Source organism: Rhagoletis pomonella, unplaced genomic scaffold (genome assembly GCF_013731165.1).
Source record: "Rhagoletis pomonella isolate Grant_MI unplaced genomic scaffold, Rhpom_1.0 Rhpom_scaffold_00006, whole genome shotgun sequence".
Taxonomy (NCBI): Eukaryota; Metazoa; Arthropoda; class Insecta; order Diptera; family Tephritidae; genus Rhagoletis; species Rhagoletis pomonella.
The window spans coordinates 35,474,357-35,494,955 of NW_023458560.1; the positions used below are offsets into that span (position 1 = coordinate 35,474,357).

The following is a 20,599-nucleotide window of genomic DNA, read 5'->3' on the forward strand; positions in this document are numbered from 1 at the left end:
TGTATGTATGTACTTTAAAATTGCCTAATTTTTTTGTTTACGGACTTGCTTGCATATTATTTAAAATAATCTCATTTATGTTTTACTATACTGCACATCAACTACATATTTACATCTACACATCCGCACTTTAGCCACACTTGCCACTCTCATACATATTATTCAATTCACACGTCAATTTCCGTGTACGCTGATACTCCTCATATTCAATTCGATGCTCCTCACTTGCTGGTGTCCAATCGTTGGCTTGCAGTTGCTTTCGTAAAATCTCCAATAGCGAACCTTTGCCACGCATTAGCACATAAATCATATATGTAGGAATGCAGGCGATGGAGATGCAACAGCTCAGCCACCCAAGTGATATGGCCCAACGTGGATAAATTATGCCGTTATAGGTTATGTCTCGATTGAATATGATGCTGGTGAAGAACATGCCCTGTTGATTGATTAAAGAGAAACAGTTATGATATACGTATCGACGTAAAACGAGGAACACACGATTTATGCTTACAATTAATATAATCGGCGTAAGATACATCCAACAGAATTTCCACACAATGCCTGGCCGTTTTCCAATCATAAAGTAAATATCGTCGATGAAATTATCTACCCCATAAATCCAGGCGACCATCACAACTTCCAGCACGCAAATGAGTATTACCGAAACGGAAGCGGAATACCAATCGAAGAGTTGTAGTATGAACATGCCACCCTGCGAAAGAGAGGAAGTTTAAGAAAGAATAAGATGGAATTGAATATGCTAGAAAACAGTACATGGCATGACGTAAATATTTTGTAGATAATATTTCTGATATTATAACACTGTGCGACAGTCAAATTTACACACATAAAAAATCAATATACATATTCGCGAAGCTTGGGCTGCCGAGATAGAGCGATCTTACACTCAGCCGTCGGTATACTCTTATACCTAGCATTTGTATTCATTTTATTCTTAAATCGCCGATTATGACTACACTATTCTTTATCTCATCACTAAATTCGAACTCCGCGAGGGATTTTTCCTATGTTATCCATTCTGTTACCACTTAATAGACTTTTTCTAGAACGGTAACTGCAGATAATTCACATAAAGTGGTTCGAAAAAGCCCAAAATTAAGCTTTGTTGGGCCGATGTCCATTCCAAGGAGCTTCTTGGGAGTGTGGGTGGAATACGTGCCGAGATTGTTTAATTTTAATCTCGCAATGCAGGGCAGATGAGAAGGTAATATCGTCATCTACTACTCATTTGTGGCAATAGAAATGCGAAGTTGTATTAAGTCGTACCGCGTGGGTTCAGATTTAGAAGTTCCTTTGACCACACCTGGTCCATATTTGCATGCCAGCGTTTTCGCCCAACGTTCGCGAACTATAAGCGCATATTTATAGCAGCAGTCCACAGCCAAAGGCACTGCTTTGCCCTCCCTGTGAAGAGTGATGACCTCAAGGTGGTCCTGGCCCTCCAGTTGATCAGCCATGCAGTTTAATGCATTTAATGCAATGTCAGTGTGGCCTGGGACTCAAATCGTATTAATTTTAAATTAATCAAAGATCTAACATCTTAATAATGTTTTAAACAATAAGTTGTATGTGTCAATGAAGACCCTGCGGTACGTGGACCGACTACAGGACTGATGAATCGTTAGCTACCAAGTAAAATACGTTGATTACCGATCGTCTACTTGCCGCATATTTCAGCGATAGTCACCATCGACTCTCTCTGCACTACCAAAGGTTACTAAAGTAGTTACTTGCTTGATTTATGGGTGCCCCCTTTCGTAGTTTTTCGCAATTGTGCTTCCGATTGCTTCGACTCTGCATTACCATGTGCACTACCATGCGTTAATAGAGTAGCTACTTACCTAGAAGTCGGTGCAGTAGCGGTCCAAAAGTAGCGATTGACTCCAGTAGTACTGGAGGGGAGGCTTATCGGTCTACAGATTACGCAACTGTTGATCGATTAATTCAGCTATGCACGAGGTTTTAGAGAGTATAGAGCAAGCGCTTAATCTGAAGTCAAAAGGACTTGCCAAAGTAAGTTACAAGTTTACAATCGATTTACTCTGATATGGTCGCTGAAGGGCTAGATCCGCTGATAATTCTCTTCATCGAAAGCACAACACATACTATGTTGAGTAGAAGAAATATAAACAGTTCGTTGGGAGTCGAGGAGGTGAAGGAAACAGCTAGAAACGATTCTCCTCAGAGTATGGTTTCATCCCCTCTATGTATTCAGGGTTGCCAGGTAAGAAGCTCAAAAAACCGGCCACGTTTCGTTTGGCGAGAGAGTGAACGGGGGATGGAGAAGAGGTGGTGGTGTGAGTTTAGACCAACTGACGCCAATTGGAAATGCCAAATGAAGCCAAGCCCTTCTCCACTTGGTCTTTCCATCACAGTGGGGGCCTCCCCATTCCTCTGCTACCACCAGCGGGTTCCGAGTTGAATACTTGCTGGAGCGTCGGAGTCCATTCGAACTACATGGCCAAGCCAGCGGAGCCGCTGTATTTTAATTCGCTGCACTATGTCTATGCGTTGTAAAGCTCACACAGCTCATCATTCCATCGTCTGCGGTACTCGCCGTAACCAACGCGAAAAGGCCCGTAAATCTTCCGCATGATGAGTGACTTATAGGAGTGGTTTTCGTAGGTCGAAAGAGGACTTTACTCCTGAATTGCCGTCTCAGTCCAGAGTAGCACTTGTTAGCAAGACTGATTCTGCGTTGAATTTCCATGCTGACATTATTATCGGTGTTAATGCTGGTTCCCAAGTAAATGAAATTCTCCACTTTCTCTAAATTATACTGAGTAACGAATACAAGCCCTGACTCGAAGTACCGAATCGTTACTCACATAATAATCTCGTTACTCGCATGTTCCGTATATGCACCATTAACGTGAATCAATACAACACAACATATTGTGCGGGAACGAAACTGTTGTTCGTATCGATACTAAAGTGTGTTGCGTGTATATGTAGGTGCATGCATGCATATGTACGAATGGACATTTCCTTACGCTAGGAGATTCGTAGCGATGATTCGTGTGAGGTACAAGACTTGAATAAAAAGTAACGAGTAAATCAACGATACGAAAGATACAGGAGTTGATTGCATTAGTAACGAATACATACGGGTATCCAGATTTTCGTTACTTTTACAGCTCTACAAGACGCGAATACCCTGACTGTTTGTTTGTTGACAGGAGATACTTCGTCTTGTCCTCGTTGACCACCAGACCCATTCGCTTTGCTTCCTTATCCAACTTGGAAAAGGCAGAACAGACTTCGCGGTTCTTATTATCGATGATGTCAATGTCATCGGCTTACGTTAAGAATTCTAGTCTCTAATAAAAAGATGTTCCTGAACTGGACCGCAGCTCTGCAGCTCTTATTATCTTCTCTGACATCAGATTAAAGAAATCACATGCAAGGGTCGCCCTGTCTGAAACCCCGTTCGGTAGCAAACGGCTCGGAGAGGTCTTTCCCAACTCTGACGGAGCTGGTGGTATTGCTCAACGTCATTTTACGCAGCCGAGTCAGTTCAGAGATCGCGGCATATAGGCAACTCCTTTTAGTGCTATCGAAAACGGCTTTGAAGTCGACAGATAGGTGGTGAGTGTCGATCTTTTTCTCGCGGGTCTTTTCCAAGATTTGGCGTATTGTGAATACCTGGTCTGGTCTATGGTGGATTCTCCAAGTCTAAAGCCACACTGATAACGCCCAATGAGTTCATTGACGGTGGTCTTCAGTCTTTCACACAATTCGCTGGACAAGACCTGTAACCTGTGTTTAGAAGGCTGATCCCGCGGTCAGTGATCGGACTTCTACCACATTGTGGTAGATCTGCCACTTTTTTGAACATCTACCACACAAGGTCTGACATCTACCACATATTTGCGTTTTTGAGTAGTTTTATTTTTGCTCGACATAATTTTCTTAATATTAAGAGGAGGATAAAATAAACTGTAAAATAGTAAACTTTCTCAATACTCAATGTTTCGACAGGAAACGTGGTTTTATTGTGTTAAGTTGCAAAATATATGATTTATAAAAAGAATTAATAGCGAAGCTGTTAAAAAACGGCGATTTTTGTGAAAATATTAGCAAATTTCAGTGCATCTAAAGTTTCTAAGCGTTGTTTAATTTTACTTGAGAATTGTCAAAATCGGAAAATCCGAAGTAGCGCTTTCTGGAACGTGCCACAATTGTTCGCTACATCGGGTATGTGATAAAAAGAAAACCTGGCAGCACTCCGCAAGGTTGCAGAGATCTTTCAAAATATGTTCGGAAAATATCTTGGTATGGAAGGAACTGCTTTACACTGTCAAGGAACTTCAATCTTGAATTCTATTATACTACAATTAAATTTTTTTTTAGATTCTAATTAAAATGTTTGCAATTTAGGTGAAACCTTGCCGAATTTTTTAAATTTTTGTACAAAGTTTGATCCAAAACGTGAGATCTACCACATTTTTTTGAAATCTACCACATTTTTTTCCAGATTCTACCACACAAATTTTGTTTAAGTCCGATCACTGCCCGCGGTAGTTGACGCGGATGGCGGGTCGCCTTTTATTGTGGATTAGGCACAGCATACTTAAATTGCAATCGTCGGGCATGCGTTCATCTGAGCATATTCTACATAAGAGTTCATGCATGCACCTTATCTGCTCCTCGCTGCCGTACTTGTATAGCTCAGCTGGCAGGCTGTCAACTCCAGCAGCTTTCCTCAGTCAGGCAAAGTCGATACCTCTAACGGACACTTTATGCAGAACTGCCACGTCATGATTCGACCTAAAACCACTAATTATCTGCAACCACTATCGAGGTAAAATTAAGGATATTGGTTTTGGGTACATCAGCTCACGTGGTCAAGTTACAGTACACTTCTAGTCACAAACCTTTGAGAGTAGGATGCTAGTAAAAAATAATACCAGCTGGTATTTTCATCTTTGAAATGCTTGAATTAGTTACACTTACCCTTGTCACCATTATAATTGACATCAAAAACATAATAAATACTGATCCCAATGTGACGAGTGCCTTATGTTTGCGCAGTTTTGGTACCTCATCGATGACAGACGATATAATGGCCTCAATTTGCACAAACTGTAATACATTTTGATTAATATAAATAAACAAACTGCATATTTAAATGTTAATAAAGCAAAAAGATTGCGCAATAAAAACTCACCACACTATCCAAGCCAAGCAGAAAGAGATTGAAAAAGAAGAGCGCAGCCCATAGGTGGGGCACTGGTAGCATAGCAATTGCTTGGGGATATGTAACAAATGCAAGACCTGGACCAGATGTGGCCACCGTACCGACTGGTATACCTGACTGATCTGCAATGAATGAAAAAAAAACACATTTTATCAATAAATCATTTATGTTTTCCAAGAAAAAATGCATTCTGCATTACGCACGTGATAAAAAACCCAGCACGGAGAAAACTACAAATCCCGCAAATATGCTGGTGGCACAATTTACAATCGGTATTATAAATGAATCACCTCTGGCATTATTTCGAAAATTATTGAAACTTGCCATATTGACGATGCCACCCCAACCGGGGCCAAGTGAAAAGAAAATTTGTATGGCAGCATCAGCCCAAACTTTCAGATCCAATAGGCGTGACCACTCAGGCTTAATGTAGAATAGAATACCTCGCATTGCACCAGGCAAGGTAATGCCACGTATGAATAGTACGAAAAGTATGAAGAAGGGAAAGACCGCGGTGAAGTAAACCACTTTGCCGACCTGATAAAATGTAGTAAATAAATTAATATACGATGGGAACTTGTTCTGATATTCGTTAGTGCGTACTTACGGTTTTTATGCTACGAATAATGCAAACGTAAACGAGGGCCACACAAAGATCAGACAATAAAATAGCGGCCAAACGATGCCACCCAATTCTTCTATACTATCAGAAACTTGTAATATCTCGAGCTGTAATAAAAAGAATATTAAAATATATATACAGGAATTTCGTACACCGGCAAAAAGTATACTCACTGAAAAAACTCATCGGCTGGTGTGCGAAAGCCGGTATGGTGTGTAAAATTACGTTTCCCTAACTGAAATAATGGAAAAGGGGCAAATGTAATCATTTAATCGTTTGTATTTAAATTATGGAATAAATGAAAAGAAGGTCCTTAGTATTAGAGCAATGTGGTTCTTTATTTAGATTGCGTGATTTTCAATTAGTCAAATAACAAAACCAATAATCAAATTAATTGAAGGTTGTATCAAATCCTTAATAATATAAATTTATTATTTGTTCGACGAATGAAATCAGGAATAAAATTAATTTGTGATTTAATTTATCGAGCTTATCAATTTTTCGGTGGAAAAAAAACAAAATAAGTTAATAGTAAAAACCAGGGACGTGAACCGGGCGAAATATTTGGACGGCTCGGTTTAGCGGTTCGAACCATTTTTGGATTGGTTTGTCAAAGCGGTTTTTTTTGCTCTTTGAACCGGGGTTTCGGTTCGGTTCAACGGTTCGGAAATACAAAAAATATAACACGTATCGAAGAAAGGTCTTTGTTACAAGCGGATGTAAGCAACGTGGTTAGTTGGTCTAATGCAAACTATATGCCACTAAACCTTAAAAAATGTAAGGTAATGTGTTTCTCTCGAAGGGCAGTTCAAATTATAATCTGGAGCAGGTATCCAATTTTGTCGATCTTCGTATCACAATGGATTCCAAACTCAATTTCAACCATCATATTAATGTTACAGTCAATAAAGCTAAAGGCGTTTTTGCATTTGTAAATCGATAGTCAAAATAATTCAAAGATCCTTATGTTACAAAAGCTCTTTTTACCACTTCAGTTAGACCTATACTAGAATACGGATCTATTGTCTGTAATCCTCGCTACCAAGTTCATTCAGAAATGATTGATTCAGTTCAAAAACAATTCTTGCTTTTTGCATTGTGTGATTTTAACTGGGATTAAGACTACAATCTCCTTCCTTACGCTAGTCGTCTAAAGCTCATAATTTTGCCTACACTCGCAAGTCGTAGAGAAATGCTAGGTATAATACTTACCGTAAAATTAATGACAGGCTTGATTAATAGCACAGCCCTTCTGGCTGAGGTAAATTTTAATATTCCCTGTCGAGTGTCAAGATACTTTTGACCTCTGTTTTTGAAGCCACGCAAAACTAGTTTTGAACTAAACGAATCATTCCGTTGTTTATGTCAAGATTTTAACACGCATTCGAGCACATTTGACATATCGGACTCGATTTTTACTATAAAGAAAACTATCATTACCACTCTCAATAATTGAAATACTTTAGCATATCCAATCAGCTAATGAATTTGGTTCAGTAGCTGAATAGTTGATCAAATGAGATAGGTTGCCATTACATTTGATATAGGCACATGGTAAACAAACATGGTATGTATTACCATATTTAACAAAACGAAAAAAGGGGTAAATTTATCTATTGAAAATTGGTTGAGACGAACCTTTAAACCTTTATGAAAAGTGGTTCGGGGTCGGTTCGGATCCAACATTTGTGGAAAATTTCGGTTCGGTTAATGGTTCAGTTAGTTTGTATAAAAAAGCAGTTTTCCGGTTCAAAACCGGTTCGGTCCAAAACCGGTTAACGTCCCGTAACCTACGGATTAACTCAACTTTCGTGCTACATTGTCACGTGAAGTTTTAAGTCTCTAGGTCATCGGGAAGTTGGTTAAAAATTGATTGCAGAGGTTGCTCCTAACAAATTTATATACATACATACATACAGAGCAAGTTAAATAAAAGCTTGTAAAAAAATTCAAAATGCACAATATACTCACTAAATGATGGGTGAAATATAGTAAAACTGCGTTTTTAGGTTTTCACTCTGACGTCAGGATTTTTTTAAAGGACTTGAAATTTCAAAGATATGGTGAATTCAAACATTATTTAACATTCGATGCAATTTGAAGTTTTTTTGTTTATAAGTACGAGAATGCGCTTTTAGTTAATTTTATTTTTTTAAGCTAATTAAGTTAGGAGGACGAAATTCGAGGATGTGGTCGCGTGTATACAGTACTTAACATAAAATTTTTTCAAAAATAAACATTGCAAATTTTCAAGGCTATACAAGAACAAAATTAAAAAAAAAAAATAATTGTGTTGGTTATTGGCCGTTTAGTATTGTAACGAAGCGTTTTTGCCTGCCCCGATGCTTCTTCCAGGGTTCGTTACAATTAATTTGTAGTTTCGGGGCTCTGGTAACCGTAATTTATTACTCAATTTTTCTTAATCTCTATAAAAGAACATATAACAAACAATAATTTGAAACATTCGGTAGCGTCACTTGCAGTGACTGCGTAACGGCTCCTTGTCCCGTTATGAGCCCGTTAGGCTTTAGTGGCGTGACTTTGGTACTGATAGGCAGCGCTCTGCTGACGCCGCTGAGTGGCGCGCTGCTGGCGTCTATAAGCGGTGTTCTGGCCGCGTCGGTATGTAGCGCTCTTGCAAGGTGGGTTGCGCTCTGGTCTTGCCGGTGAGTGGCGTTCTAACAACGCTGGTGAGTAGCGCTCTGGTGACGCCGGTGTATAGTGCTCCGGTGGCGCCGGTGTGTAGTGCTCCGGAGAGTAGCGTTTTCCAGTTGCGTCGAGATGTAGCGCTCTCAGCGATGCAGGTGAGGCGTACCAATGAGTGGTACTTTGGTGGCGCCGGGAGTGACGTTTTCTTCGCGCCGCTGGGCGGCGTTCTGGCGACGTCGACAAATGGCGCTCTATTCGCGCCGGAGAGTACCGCGCTAATGACGCCGGAGAGTATAGTCCCACTCGCGCCGTTGGGCGGCGCTCTGTTCGCGCCGGAGAGTCGCTCTAGTGGCGCTGTTGACGCCGCTCTGCTAACGGCGGAGCTGACTCCGGGCGAGCGGGTGTCGCCCGTACGCGGTGCCACGAGAGGCTGTGGTGAGAGCGTGTGTAGCTTGTGGCGCTGCCACTGGGAAGGTGACGTCCAGCCCGACACTCAAGCCGATGCAGAAGAAATCACCTTACCAGCAGCTGTTGCAAAAGTGGAATCAAGCCCGACACTCGAGCCGGTGCAGATGAAGTCACTTCTTGCCAGTAGCCGTATGTTCACGACCACAGTCTCGTGCTGACTGCCTGTTGATCGGCTGTGTTTTATCTTTAATACAGGCTAACCTAATATTCACGCACGCCGCCAATTTACTGTCAAAAGTTTCTCATGTCCATACAACTTGTATGGGACCAACCGAAATTGAACGGCGTGCGTATGAAGCTAACTCAATTTCCAATTTTTGTTCTTCGTGACATTTTGATTTGACGTTTCACTCAATGAAATCAAATGCAAACGCACGCAAGCCAATTTCGGGTGACGCAAAAAAACTAATTCGACGGCGTGCATATCAAAAAGCAAGCCGCGAAGATTAGGTTAGCCTGATAGGCTGTGTGCTTGATGTTGCGTGGTCGCGCAGCTACATGTTGCAGTGTGATGTTGCGTTGTCATGGCACCGACGGTGCTGTCGGGTGTTGCCATGACTCGTGTTGCTATGACTTGTGTTGTTGGTTGTTTTGATGGCGGGTATTTGTGTGGGCCAAATTCCTCAGGGATATTTGCATGCGCGGCGGAAACTGGTGCCGGAGGCGCGTGAGATGGCTTCTGTATGGGCTACGGACGCTTGTTGCCTTGCTTGCGCGTTAGTCCCGTGAACGGAGACGGCGTGTGCCGTGGCAGCGCGTGTCGCGTCGACTGCGGTGTATGCGTTGACCACACGTATGGCTGCAGCACGGCATGCGGCGGCTGTGTGCGTTGATTGCGCGCGTGGAGGCCGTACAAGCGGTGGGTATGCGTCTGGCGGTTGCTTGTGCTTGATTTTCCTAAGACTTTTACTTTTCGCGCCGTTCGGTGAGCTATTTCTGGGTGTTACCGGCGGTCCGCTACCCTCTGTGATGCGCGCTACGGTATGCTGTGTAGGTATTTTGGTTAAAACGATATGGTGGCCGCCACAGGAAACCGTCGTTCCAATGCTGCCTAGCGCGTCCAGGCCAAGTATGAGATCATCAACTGCGCCGGGCATGACGTTCAGTACTGCGTGGTGGCATGATTCTCCGATGCGAACTTCAGCTCTTACGGCTTCAAATATCCTGCTGATGGTGCCATTGGCCATGAATACCTCGATATCCATGATTATCTTCTCCCCGTTCCCAGAGCTTATCATGCGTTCCGCTAAGTTGGCTGACACGAAACTTTTCGAGGCGCCTGTGTCGATGACGGCCTCCGCCAATTCCCCTCCAAGTTGTATTGGGGCGTAGATCCGGCCATGTTCCTGGCGCATGGTCGCTGGGTTTTCGGCCCTGGGTTTTGCGAATTCACCGCGTTTTGTCCTGGGTGGAGCTGTCCGGTTGTACCCCTGGCGATGGTGACAGCACTCTACTGTCCGCACATCGGCTCGGCCGCATTTCCAGCAAAATAGCTTTCGCGCGTTGCGGCATCTCCTAGCGTAATGTCCTTCTTGACCATACCTTCTGCATACGTTACTTGGGTTAGACCGGGTCGTTGGTGGTTGATGGCGCTGTAGGTTCATCGCTGCCTTGAGCGGTGGAACTGGATGCCGTTGGCCGAACGCTCCGATGGATGTTGATGAGGTGATCTGCCCGACCGTGTAGGCGGCGCTTCAGAGTTATCTCCTACAACGTGACTCGCGACTTCACGTCGGGGCGCTTCCGGCGTTCGGCGTTGGTTTTCGAGAATGCCCTTGTATTCTTCAGCGAGTGTGAGGAGTGTCGCCAGGGTATTAAAGTTTCGTCGTCGAATGTATAATAAATAATCGGGGTGACTGTTCCGAAAGATCCTTTCCAATTGTTGTTTCCTGCTGTATCTGGCGCGGCGCATCAAGCTCTGTATCGCGAGCACGTAGTCCTTGTACTTTTGCCGTGTGTGCTGTCTTTGCTGCCGTATGTCATCCTCTAGGCGCTCGAAGTACCGGGCCGGTAGGAAGAAGCTTAGAAAATCTTGCTTGAAAGTGTCCCAGCTCTTCCAGTGCTCGTTGTTGTTGCGGTACCATTGCAGGGCTTTGTCACGTAGTAGCTCGGGCATGATTCTTGGGAGTAGGTCTAGATTAAACGTGTATATCTCGGCCAGCTCCTCTAAGCGTTCCACGAAGTTTAGTGGGTCTCGTCCACCGTCGTAAGTTACTGACCACTTCCGTATCTGGTCCATGATGAGCGCGATAGACACCAGGTGCTCCTTGCAAGAGTTATCCAGCAACAAAGTGTTCGCTGATTCCGTCATTTTACTCGTATCAAACATATAATAATTTTTCCTTTGCACGCGTACGATCTACCAAGGGTCCCTACTCGGGCGCCAATTGTAACGAAGCGTTTTTTCTTGCCCCGATGCTTCTTCTAAAATGCTGGGGTATACTCGGGGCTCTGGTAACCGTAATTTATTACTCAATTTTTCCTAATCTCTATAAAAGAACATATAACAAACAATAATTTGAAACATTCGGTAGCGTCACTTGCAGTGACTGCGTAACGGCTCCTTGTCCCGTTATGAGCCCGTTAGGCTTTAGTGGCGTGATTTGGTACTGGTGGGCAGCGCTCTGCTGACGCCGCTGAGTGGCGCGCTGCTGGCGTCTATAATCGGTGTTCTGGCCGCGTCGGTATGTAGCGCTCTTTCAAGGTGGGTTGCGCTCTGGTCTTGCCGGTGAATGGCGTTCTAACAACGCTGGTGAGTAGCGCTCTGGTGACGCCGGTGTGTAGTGCTCCGTAGAGTAGCGTTCCAGTTGCGTCGAGATGTAGCGCTCTCAGCAATGCAGGTGAGGCGTACCGATGAGTGGTACTTTGGTGGCGCCGGGAAAGACGTTTTACTCGCGCCGCTGGGCGGCGTTCTGGCGACGTCGACAAGTGGCGATCTATTCGCGCCGGAGAGTACCGCGCTAATGACGCCGGAGAGTATAGTCCCACTCGCGCCATTGGGCGGCGCTCTGTTCGCGCCGGAGAGTCGCTCTAGTGGCGCTGTTGACGCCGCTCTGCTAACGGCGGAGCTGACTGCGGGCGAGCGGGTGTCGCCCGTACGCGGTGCCACGAGAGGCTGTGGTGAGAGCGTGTGTAGCTTGTGGCGCTGCCACTGGGAAGGTAACGTCCAGCCCGACACTCAAGCCGATGCAGAAGAAATCACCTTACCAGCAGCTGTTGCAGAAGTGGAATCAGGCCCGACACTCGAGCCGGTGCAGATGAAGTCACTTCTTGCCAGTAGCCGTATGTTCACGACCACAGTCTCGTGCTGACTGCCTGGTGATTGGCTGTGTTTTATCTTTAATAGGCTGTGTGCTTGATGTTGCGTGGTCGCGCAGCTACATGTTGCTGTGTGATGTTGCGTTGTCATGGCACCGACGGTGCTGTCGGGTGTTGCCATGACTAGTGTTGCTATGACTTGTGTTGTTGGTTGTTTTGATGGCGGGTATTTGTGTGGGCCAAATTCCTAAGGGATATTTGGTCCTCACAGTATAATTTAATAATTTATTTTTGAGCTATAGGCCGAATGTTAAATAAAACATTAAGGGCCGTTTTCTAATGTAAGCTGTAAAGTGGCCTTTACTAACAGGGCAGATAAATTGTTCCTCACTTTAAAGTGTTTTCGTTTTCTTACCTTGCCGGTAAAAATTAATTTGTTATTTCGTATAGTGAAACTTCACTACATTTCCGGGAGTGAAACTTCACTACATTCGTCATAAAATTTCAAAGGCTGGCAATGCGACATAAGCAAATATAGAGCAAGAGGAACTGTTAGCAAAAGCCAAAACCTTGGTTGAAATATCTAATATATCTGACTCATGAACCAAAACCAAACCAAAATTTAAAGTTGGGTACAAATTTTAAAGGTTGCATCGGGTGAGCAACAGTTTATCGATTCGAGAAATTAATGCGCTGATGAGAAAACAAAAACTCGTATATCGAGACGATAAAGTGGCCGGTAAACTAAAGGTTAGATGAGAAAACGGCCCTAAATGTTTTTCTGTTTTATTTACTTGTTAGTTTTATTTTGGTCGATATCTCACCCTCAGTCTGAAGGCATCTTCAGGAACTATTAGCTTTGTCCGGTCGACCGGATGACCGTGTGGATGTAAATAAAACAGAAAAACATTTAATGTTTTATTTAACATTCGTCATTATGCACCACAAAGTTTTATTGTACAGAATTTTCTCTTTTATTTGATACTAAGCTATTCGATTATTCGCCTTATTTCCAAAACCGGTTTTCGAGTTACTCGAAAAATTGCAATTAAAAAAAAAAACAAAACGGTTCCCTATTTTGAAATTAAGGAAAAAAACGGATAAGCCGGGTTTATTTTACATAGTTTTCATACAGCGAAAACGCATGAATGCATGAAATGTATGAAGTCATGACCAAAAATTACAATAAAGCTGTAGTGCTTTTGCCGCCGTAGCAGAGTGCTTAGATGTGCCTGCTGCCGCTCGGGAGACCCGTGGTTCAATTTCTGGATCCAGCAAAATCAAAAGATATTTTTGAAATAGCTGTCGCCCCTTGGCAGACAATTTCAAAGCTCGGAGTGTACTTCTGCCATAAAAAATCCTCCTCGGAGCTGGAGTAAGAGTGTAGATCTATCCGTTTAGGGTTTCCCTTAAATTGGAAAAAGCCGTGAAAACTTCGAAAAACTCAAAACTTTTATTGAGGGTCAAGATTTGTATGAAATGAGAAGACCGGTTTGGCCAATAAAAAAATCCGGTCTATTCAATATTCAAAATGATAGATATTAAAAAAACCGGTGGGAACCGGTTTGGAAAAACCAAGTCAATCACGCTATTTGATACCCACATTGTAATTCTACACTGCACCGAATTTTTCAAATAATTTTTTTAGTTGGTATATCTTTAAAATTTCAAATTTCTTTAAAAAAATCCTGACGTTAGAGAGAAAACCTGAATACGCAGCTTTACTATATATTGCCCTTAATTTCGCTAATATATTCATTTTTTTTTGTGTGTAAAATTTACTGTTGCACGTTGTTATATTAAAAGGATTAGAGATATGAGTCTATACTCAAGTAATTTTCATATTCATAAAAAAATTTAGCATTTTAAATAGCTACTAAATTTAATTTAATATTTTTGCAGAACAAACAAAAAAGTCCACTAAATACCAAATTAGGTTTTGAGCACTTCTAAGACCTCCACACAATATTCGGTATTCCACTCATTCTTACAATCAATCCATGGTAATTTATGAGAAAGTAATTTACTTAAAAACATTATTGGATAGGCAATAATCACAGAGTAGTAGCAAGTGCAAATAAAATTCACAATCACTATGGCGAAACCAGCGCTTAAAAGAAAGAAAAATTTAATGAGATTTGCATAAGTATTAGAAATGGGTAAATAAATATTGAGAAAACATACTTTGTAAAATTAAAAACATACCTTTAAATAGGGGAGCCAATCGGAATTCGCCTATGCAGCCGACGCGAAAATTGGCCCATTATAATTTCCATAAGAAATAAAGGAATGCCACAACAGAACAACATTAGCCGTGTTTTATTTGTCCAGAAATTTAAGCTATTAGCTTATTTTGTATGGAGGACTTACCCAACATAATTATATTGGCTTATGAAAAGCTATCTTGGCTTGTATATTGAGCAAGAGGCATTGCCATTCAGCATCAGAAATTTTCTCCTTCAGCCAATCAGAAAGAGGCAAAAACTAACTTTGACACTATTTGCAGTCAAAATTAGGCTAACAAAGGAAATAAGCTAATTTCGTTTTATTTGACCAAGATTTAGCTATTTGCTTGTGATGGTTGAATAAAACATGCCTATTAGTAGATAAGGTACCAAAAATGCGCCTAAAATGCATAAAAAAAGAAAAAAAAGTTGTTGAAAATAATAAAATTGCATTTCTAAAATATTTATAATAAATAAAAAGTTTTTCACAAACTAAAACAAAACATAGCAACTTTATGCAAAAAAAAAGAGAAAAACCATTACCGAAAAAATGTGTCAAATAAAAATCCAAACAAAAAAAAAAATTATTAAGTCTCCTTCGAGCCGGATTTGAACCAGCGACCTATGGATTTCAACATATCAAGATTGCAGTAGAATATGACAATGCAAGACGTTATCATCTGCCCAAAGGAAATGTTACTCTTATGGGTCCGATTGCTCCGCCACACAGCCACTCTATTTAACAACTGAAACTTCTACAGTCCACCGCTCTACCAACTGAGCTATCGAAGGCGTTGCGTGCCGGCTGGAAATGAGCAATGTTGTACATTTTGCCAGCTATACTATAGCTGGGCGGGAGAGTATACGCGCGCGCGCATCGTAAATGCATTCAAGGAAAGGCTCATCGAGGCAACAATAACAAGAATACCAACAGCCACAAAAAAGCATGAAATTCGCTTTATACACTCACACACAGCCATTGCCACTGATTGAGAGTGCAAGCAAATCTATTTGCGAATTTGTGGTCTAAAAATAGCATCGAATACGAGACTGGTGAAAGCAACAAGCAACCGACAAGAGCAATAAAAGCTTGCATTTATGTATATACATTAGGGTAGTAAAAAAAAAAAAGTAAAGTCGGAATTTCAATGCTCTCATCACCTAGGATTGGTTTATGTCGAAAAAAGTATACCCCTACTTTTTTTATCAAAAAATATTTAGAGGTCGTTCAAAGCTCTTAAAGTTTTCCATGTATTTTATATGCGGAAAAAACAACTTTTCGTAGAAATGGTATGGAATTCTTGAAATTAAATATTTTTCGACCGGAAAACTCTGGTTCCCTTCAGGAGGCTTCTAATAATGATATCTAATTGGGTATTTAACCATTTCTTAATACTAAAGATTTTTTATTGGTGCCCCATTGCATTTTTTGGGGACCTATCTATTATAGTTACTATGAAGAAATGGTTAAATAAACAATTGGGTATTGTTATAGGGAACCTTCTGCAGAGAAGCAACGAATTTTATACCATTTCTACGAAAAATCGTTTTTCCCCATATAAAAAACATGGAAAACTTTGTGTTCTTTGAACGACCTCTAGATATTTTTTGATTTCAAAACAAAAAAGTTGGGGTATAATTTTTCCGGTGTAGAACAATCAAAAATTCCAACTTTACTTTTCCCCATGCATTTTTGGACCACCCTAATAAAAAAGGTATATATACATATATACACACGGACAATGAATTCATAGCAATTGTTACGGTAAAAGGAAGAAGCAAATAAAAACCATTGCACCAATTATGGTGCGACACAAAATTTGCATACTTGAAGCATGTGCGAACCAGCGAATGTGTGGGTGTGATAATGTAGAGGTGTGTGGATGCATGGTGAAGAGGCTAAACCATTAAACAATTGAAGTAATTTTACTGTAAAAAAGTAGTACTAATCAAAAAATTTAAGTATCTCCGCATGAGAAGACATTTTCAATAGTTATTGTTGTCTAAATAATTTCGATGATCTCTAATTCAGAAGATCAGGGGTGGACCCAGCAGCAATTCTTGGGGGGGAAGGGGGCGGGAGGAAATATTTTTTCAACATATATCACGAATAACATACTAAAATAGTATGTACTGAAGTAGGCAAAGCACAAAATAAATGTTCAGAAAAGTGGAACATTTTTGGAATTTTTCCAAAATTTTAATATATTTTAGAATTCTAAGCATTTTCTAGGTTTTATACACAAGTACCATGAACATTAGAATTTTTCGACAATTTGCGATGTTAAAAATTTTAACAGTTTAGGATGGATTTCAGAATAAATAAAATTCTCAAAATTTTGGATAATATAAAAATTTCTAAAATCTCAATAATTTGGTACATTTCAAAATATTCTCATTTTACCAAAATTTCTGGAATCTCCCAGATTTCGATAGTCTTTGAAATTTTGGAAATTATCCTAAAAAAAGAAATCTCAAGAAATTTAATAATTTCATAAAATTCAAAATTTTGGAATTTTTGTTATTTTCTAAACCTGGGAAAATATTCAAACTTGCTGTGCCCTCAACTATGTAAAATACATAGTGCAGATTCGAAAATACAACAAAAAATTGCAATTAAAAATTGAATATTAAGTAATTAGAAAATTTTGAAAATTCATGAATTCGCCAGTGTGTTATAATTATATGATAAAAATATTAATTTTCAGAAAAATAACGAAATTTATCAATCATTTCGCAATTATGCGGACGCAGATACGGTCAATAATTGCACAATTTTGTAAGTGCTCACGATGCTGCAGGAAAATCGCACTCACGTGTGTTCACATGGCGGCTTAAATCTTTTACAAAAATGTATAATATCGTTTTAAAACTGGCATTCGTTCCAAAAGGGGTATTTTTACTTTAATGACTTCTACTATTATTATATATATATATATATTATTATACTATTTATAAATTATTGTTAATTATTCCACAATAGTTTTCATTAAAAAGCGGCCTCAAGCTCAATAAAATTGTTGAATATAATGGTAAAACCCAGTTAATTGCGTTGCTTGTTATCCGATTTTGATGAAATTCAGAGTATGTAATGATTTTAATCAAAGAAGAATACATCTGAAAGAATATCCAAATTTGTAAATATTCGCATCCAGCATCTCTTAAAAACAGGGAGCAAATGTTAAAAAAATATATTCTGATTAAATGTTTTGTATTATGCCCGTTTACTTGAAAATTTTCTGATTTTCTAACTTTAAAATGCTCTGGAAAATTAGATTTTGTAAATATAAATAAATCTCATTTTCTGAATTTAAGTTTTTTTTTATAGTAAAAAAATATATTGTGTAGAAGTTTAAGACGAGCACGAAGAGAAATGCTGAGGCGAAGACGAACAGCCGAAGTTAAACCCCAAGACGAATACGAAGACGAACCGAAAGAAGAGGACAAAGACGAAGGCGAGGGTGAACACGAAAAAGAATACGACGAAGAATATGAAAACGAACGCGAAGACAAATACGAACCCGAGGAAGAACACGAAGACGAAGACTAATGCAGAAAATAATACAAAGCCGAACACGAAGACGCAGGCGAACCCGAAGACGAATGCGGAGGCGAAGACTTTGACGAACACGAATACGAAGACAGATACCATTACCATTACCAATACCATTATCGCCCATTATTACCATTACCATCACCATTACCATTCCCATCAAGTTACTACTTATTACCATTTTTTTACCATGAAGCACCCGATTTAATTATCACTTGTTCGATCGTTTCTTGGCTTTATTTTTTAGTAGTTAAGATACAACCTCCCTTGCTAGGCTATTCAAAGCTAGAACGAAATAACAAATAGTTTGAAGATCAGTTTCTGACTCTTAGAATTTTGTTAGGCTCTGTTATGGGGTTTTTTTAAATTGATTTTTAGCACTTTTTCCCACGGACTTCCTTCCATACAAAGTATGTATGTATGTATGTTCAACAATTTTTTATTTTTTTATATGGAATGAAAAAGTAACATCGTCTGCAAAAAGAATTCCTTTAATACTGAGTACCTAGAATGTTTCTAAAATATCTTATTAGAAAGTTGCAAATTTGTATGCAAATTTATTGAATTTTCCTGAGTTTTGCACAAAGTTTGGAAAATTTATTTTAATGTTTTTTGTTGTAGTATGAACTATATTTTTTATAAGAAATTTGCGAAAAAAATTAAAATAAAAAGCTTTGCACACATTGCGTAAAATTCTCCGTGGCAATACTTTTGATGTAAATAAAACCTCCTTTTGGACACTTTAAGTTTTTAGTTTTTTATCTTTTCGTTTTTTTTATATTGATTTACTTTAATTTATTTCATGATACAAAAAAGAAGGTAATTTCAATAAACAACTTTTTGATTAAAAAGGAGATTTTTGACAATTGCTCAATTGTAAAAAAATCGAAGCGGGGTTACCCAATTTAAGTTTTTTGGTAGAGGGGTTTTTAAATCCTAAATTTGGGAGTATAAATAAAATAGTTGTATTAATATTTACCTTTTAAAAATAATTAATATCTTATCTTAAAAACGTTTAAATTTTACACTAAATTCGATAACTACTTGCCAAAATCTTTATTTTTACATTAATAAAATTTTAGTGAACATATTTTAAAATTGTTTAGTGTCATTATGTCATCTGATTATTACACAATGTAGCTAGCCAGGACTATTACAGTTTTCTATATCGGATAAGATTGTTTCTGATATAATTGGGACACTGAAATTACACATTTCGATATTGTCTTTATCCATGTCTTTCAAGTAACGTGAAAATGGAATTTACTTTGGGACCCATAGGCCTCATGACTTTCAGAGAAGTGAGTATTATCCAATTCTAGTATATTTCGACAATATCGTTATTTCTTTGGATAAAATTAAAATATATTTTACTCAATATTGGAGTTGGTGTGAAACAAAATTTGTGATTTATTGTTAGAATGAAAACTAGAAACACAATTATCAACTTATTGAGCATTCTCTTTAAAATACAAAAAGGGAAATGTTCGGTTATTTGGGATGGGGGCGGAGACGGAGGTACGGACCCATTGACAAATTGGGTAAAATTTCGGCAGCGCTTGGACAAAATTAATTCTCATCAGTCCAACTCCAGTTACGCTGACCACAGTAATTTGTACAAGAAGGTTCATATTTCAAACCGAATTTATTCATAAATTTGTATCTGAAAACTTGAAATTTTTACTTTAAACTAACGTTTAATTGTTTGACAACACGTGTGTGTTAAAATTTTTTGCTTTGGGTTAAGTCTTGTGACACAACAACCCAAAATTATTGTACAAATAACCGAGCCGTACTCAACAAAGTACCTTTTACTAGTTCGAATTTCGATTCTAAGAAAACAATATGTTTGTAAATAAATAAAAAATTAATAATAAAATTTTGAGGATTTTAGATATTGCATACGGTAGCACGAAATGTCACAATCTACTTAATTGTCAGGTTGTTAATATGGCGAAGAAAAAGTGACAATGGAACTACCTTCTTTTTTGTATCATGATTTATTTTGTTAAACTTTGATGGCCTCGAGGCCGAATTTAAATAAAACACCAAATTTTATGTTATTTTATCATTATTTTTAATTTTTTTGATTTTTTATTTCCCATTATCTCGCACACACTCACCTCCCCCACTGCGATAGCACAAGTATGGAAAACGCCATACGTTGCCAATGCCTACAGCATAGCCTATGCAGGATAACATAAATTCCGTCTTCGAACCCCAATGGCCACGATTAGCATCGCGCTCTCAGTTCTTTTCAGTTGCATTGCGCATTTTACGATTTCTCGAGTTCATTACACGTTCGCCGTCCGTCGACAACTGCGACAAAAGCGTGGCGAGCATGCAATTTTTAGTCAACGTCAGTCAAATTAACAGCAAATCTGCGTATCTTTCCCAAACGTCTCTCCGTCCATTTGTTTGGGTGTTTTTTAGCATCCAATTTTCTAAATAGTAATCATGTAATTTACAACGCTCCCACAAGATCGCTCGCCGCATGAATGGCGGTACGGTTGTATGAGTTAGCAGGCGCTATTTGTGAGCATCATAGGGTCATATACAGCGTTGCCATTTTAGCCGTTTTCCGGCTAGATTTAGCCGGTTTT

The 20,599-nt window shown here is 39.5% G+C and overlaps 3 protein-coding genes and 1 non-coding gene across 4 annotated transcripts in view; all 4 read right to left on the bottom strand.

The window, feature by feature from the left end:
* Positions 1–20,599, bottom strand: part of LOC118740651 (golgin subfamily A member 6-like protein 22) — a gene marked incomplete at its 5' end in the record, with an annotated part of 500,945 nt that overhangs the window by 121,108 nt on the left and 359,238 nt on the right.
* Positions 1–20,599, bottom strand: part of LOC118740648 — a 38,930-nt gene that overhangs the window by 13,906 nt on the left and 4,425 nt on the right. The window lies entirely within an intron of this gene.
* LOC118741495 (sodium- and chloride-dependent glycine transporter 1-like) lies at positions 47–20,339 on the bottom strand. Its single transcript, XM_036473497.1, is given in 14 exon segments — positions 47–436; positions 512–712; positions 4,978–5,106; positions 5,192–5,343; positions 5,425–5,758; positions 5,829–5,866; positions 5,869–5,950; positions 6,022–6,078; positions 14,166–14,328; positions 14,420–14,464; positions 14,466–14,524; positions 14,816–14,844; positions 20,120–20,240; positions 20,295–20,339. Coding segments are annotated over 14 exon segments (1,761 nt in total). The 3' UTR covers positions 47–130.
* On the bottom strand, positions 15,038–15,235 carry Trnay-gua. Its single transcript has 2 exons — positions 15,199–15,235; positions 15,038–15,073 (listed from the first exon to the last, which is right to left on the bottom strand). It is a non-coding gene; the product is annotated as a tRNA-Tyr (tRNA).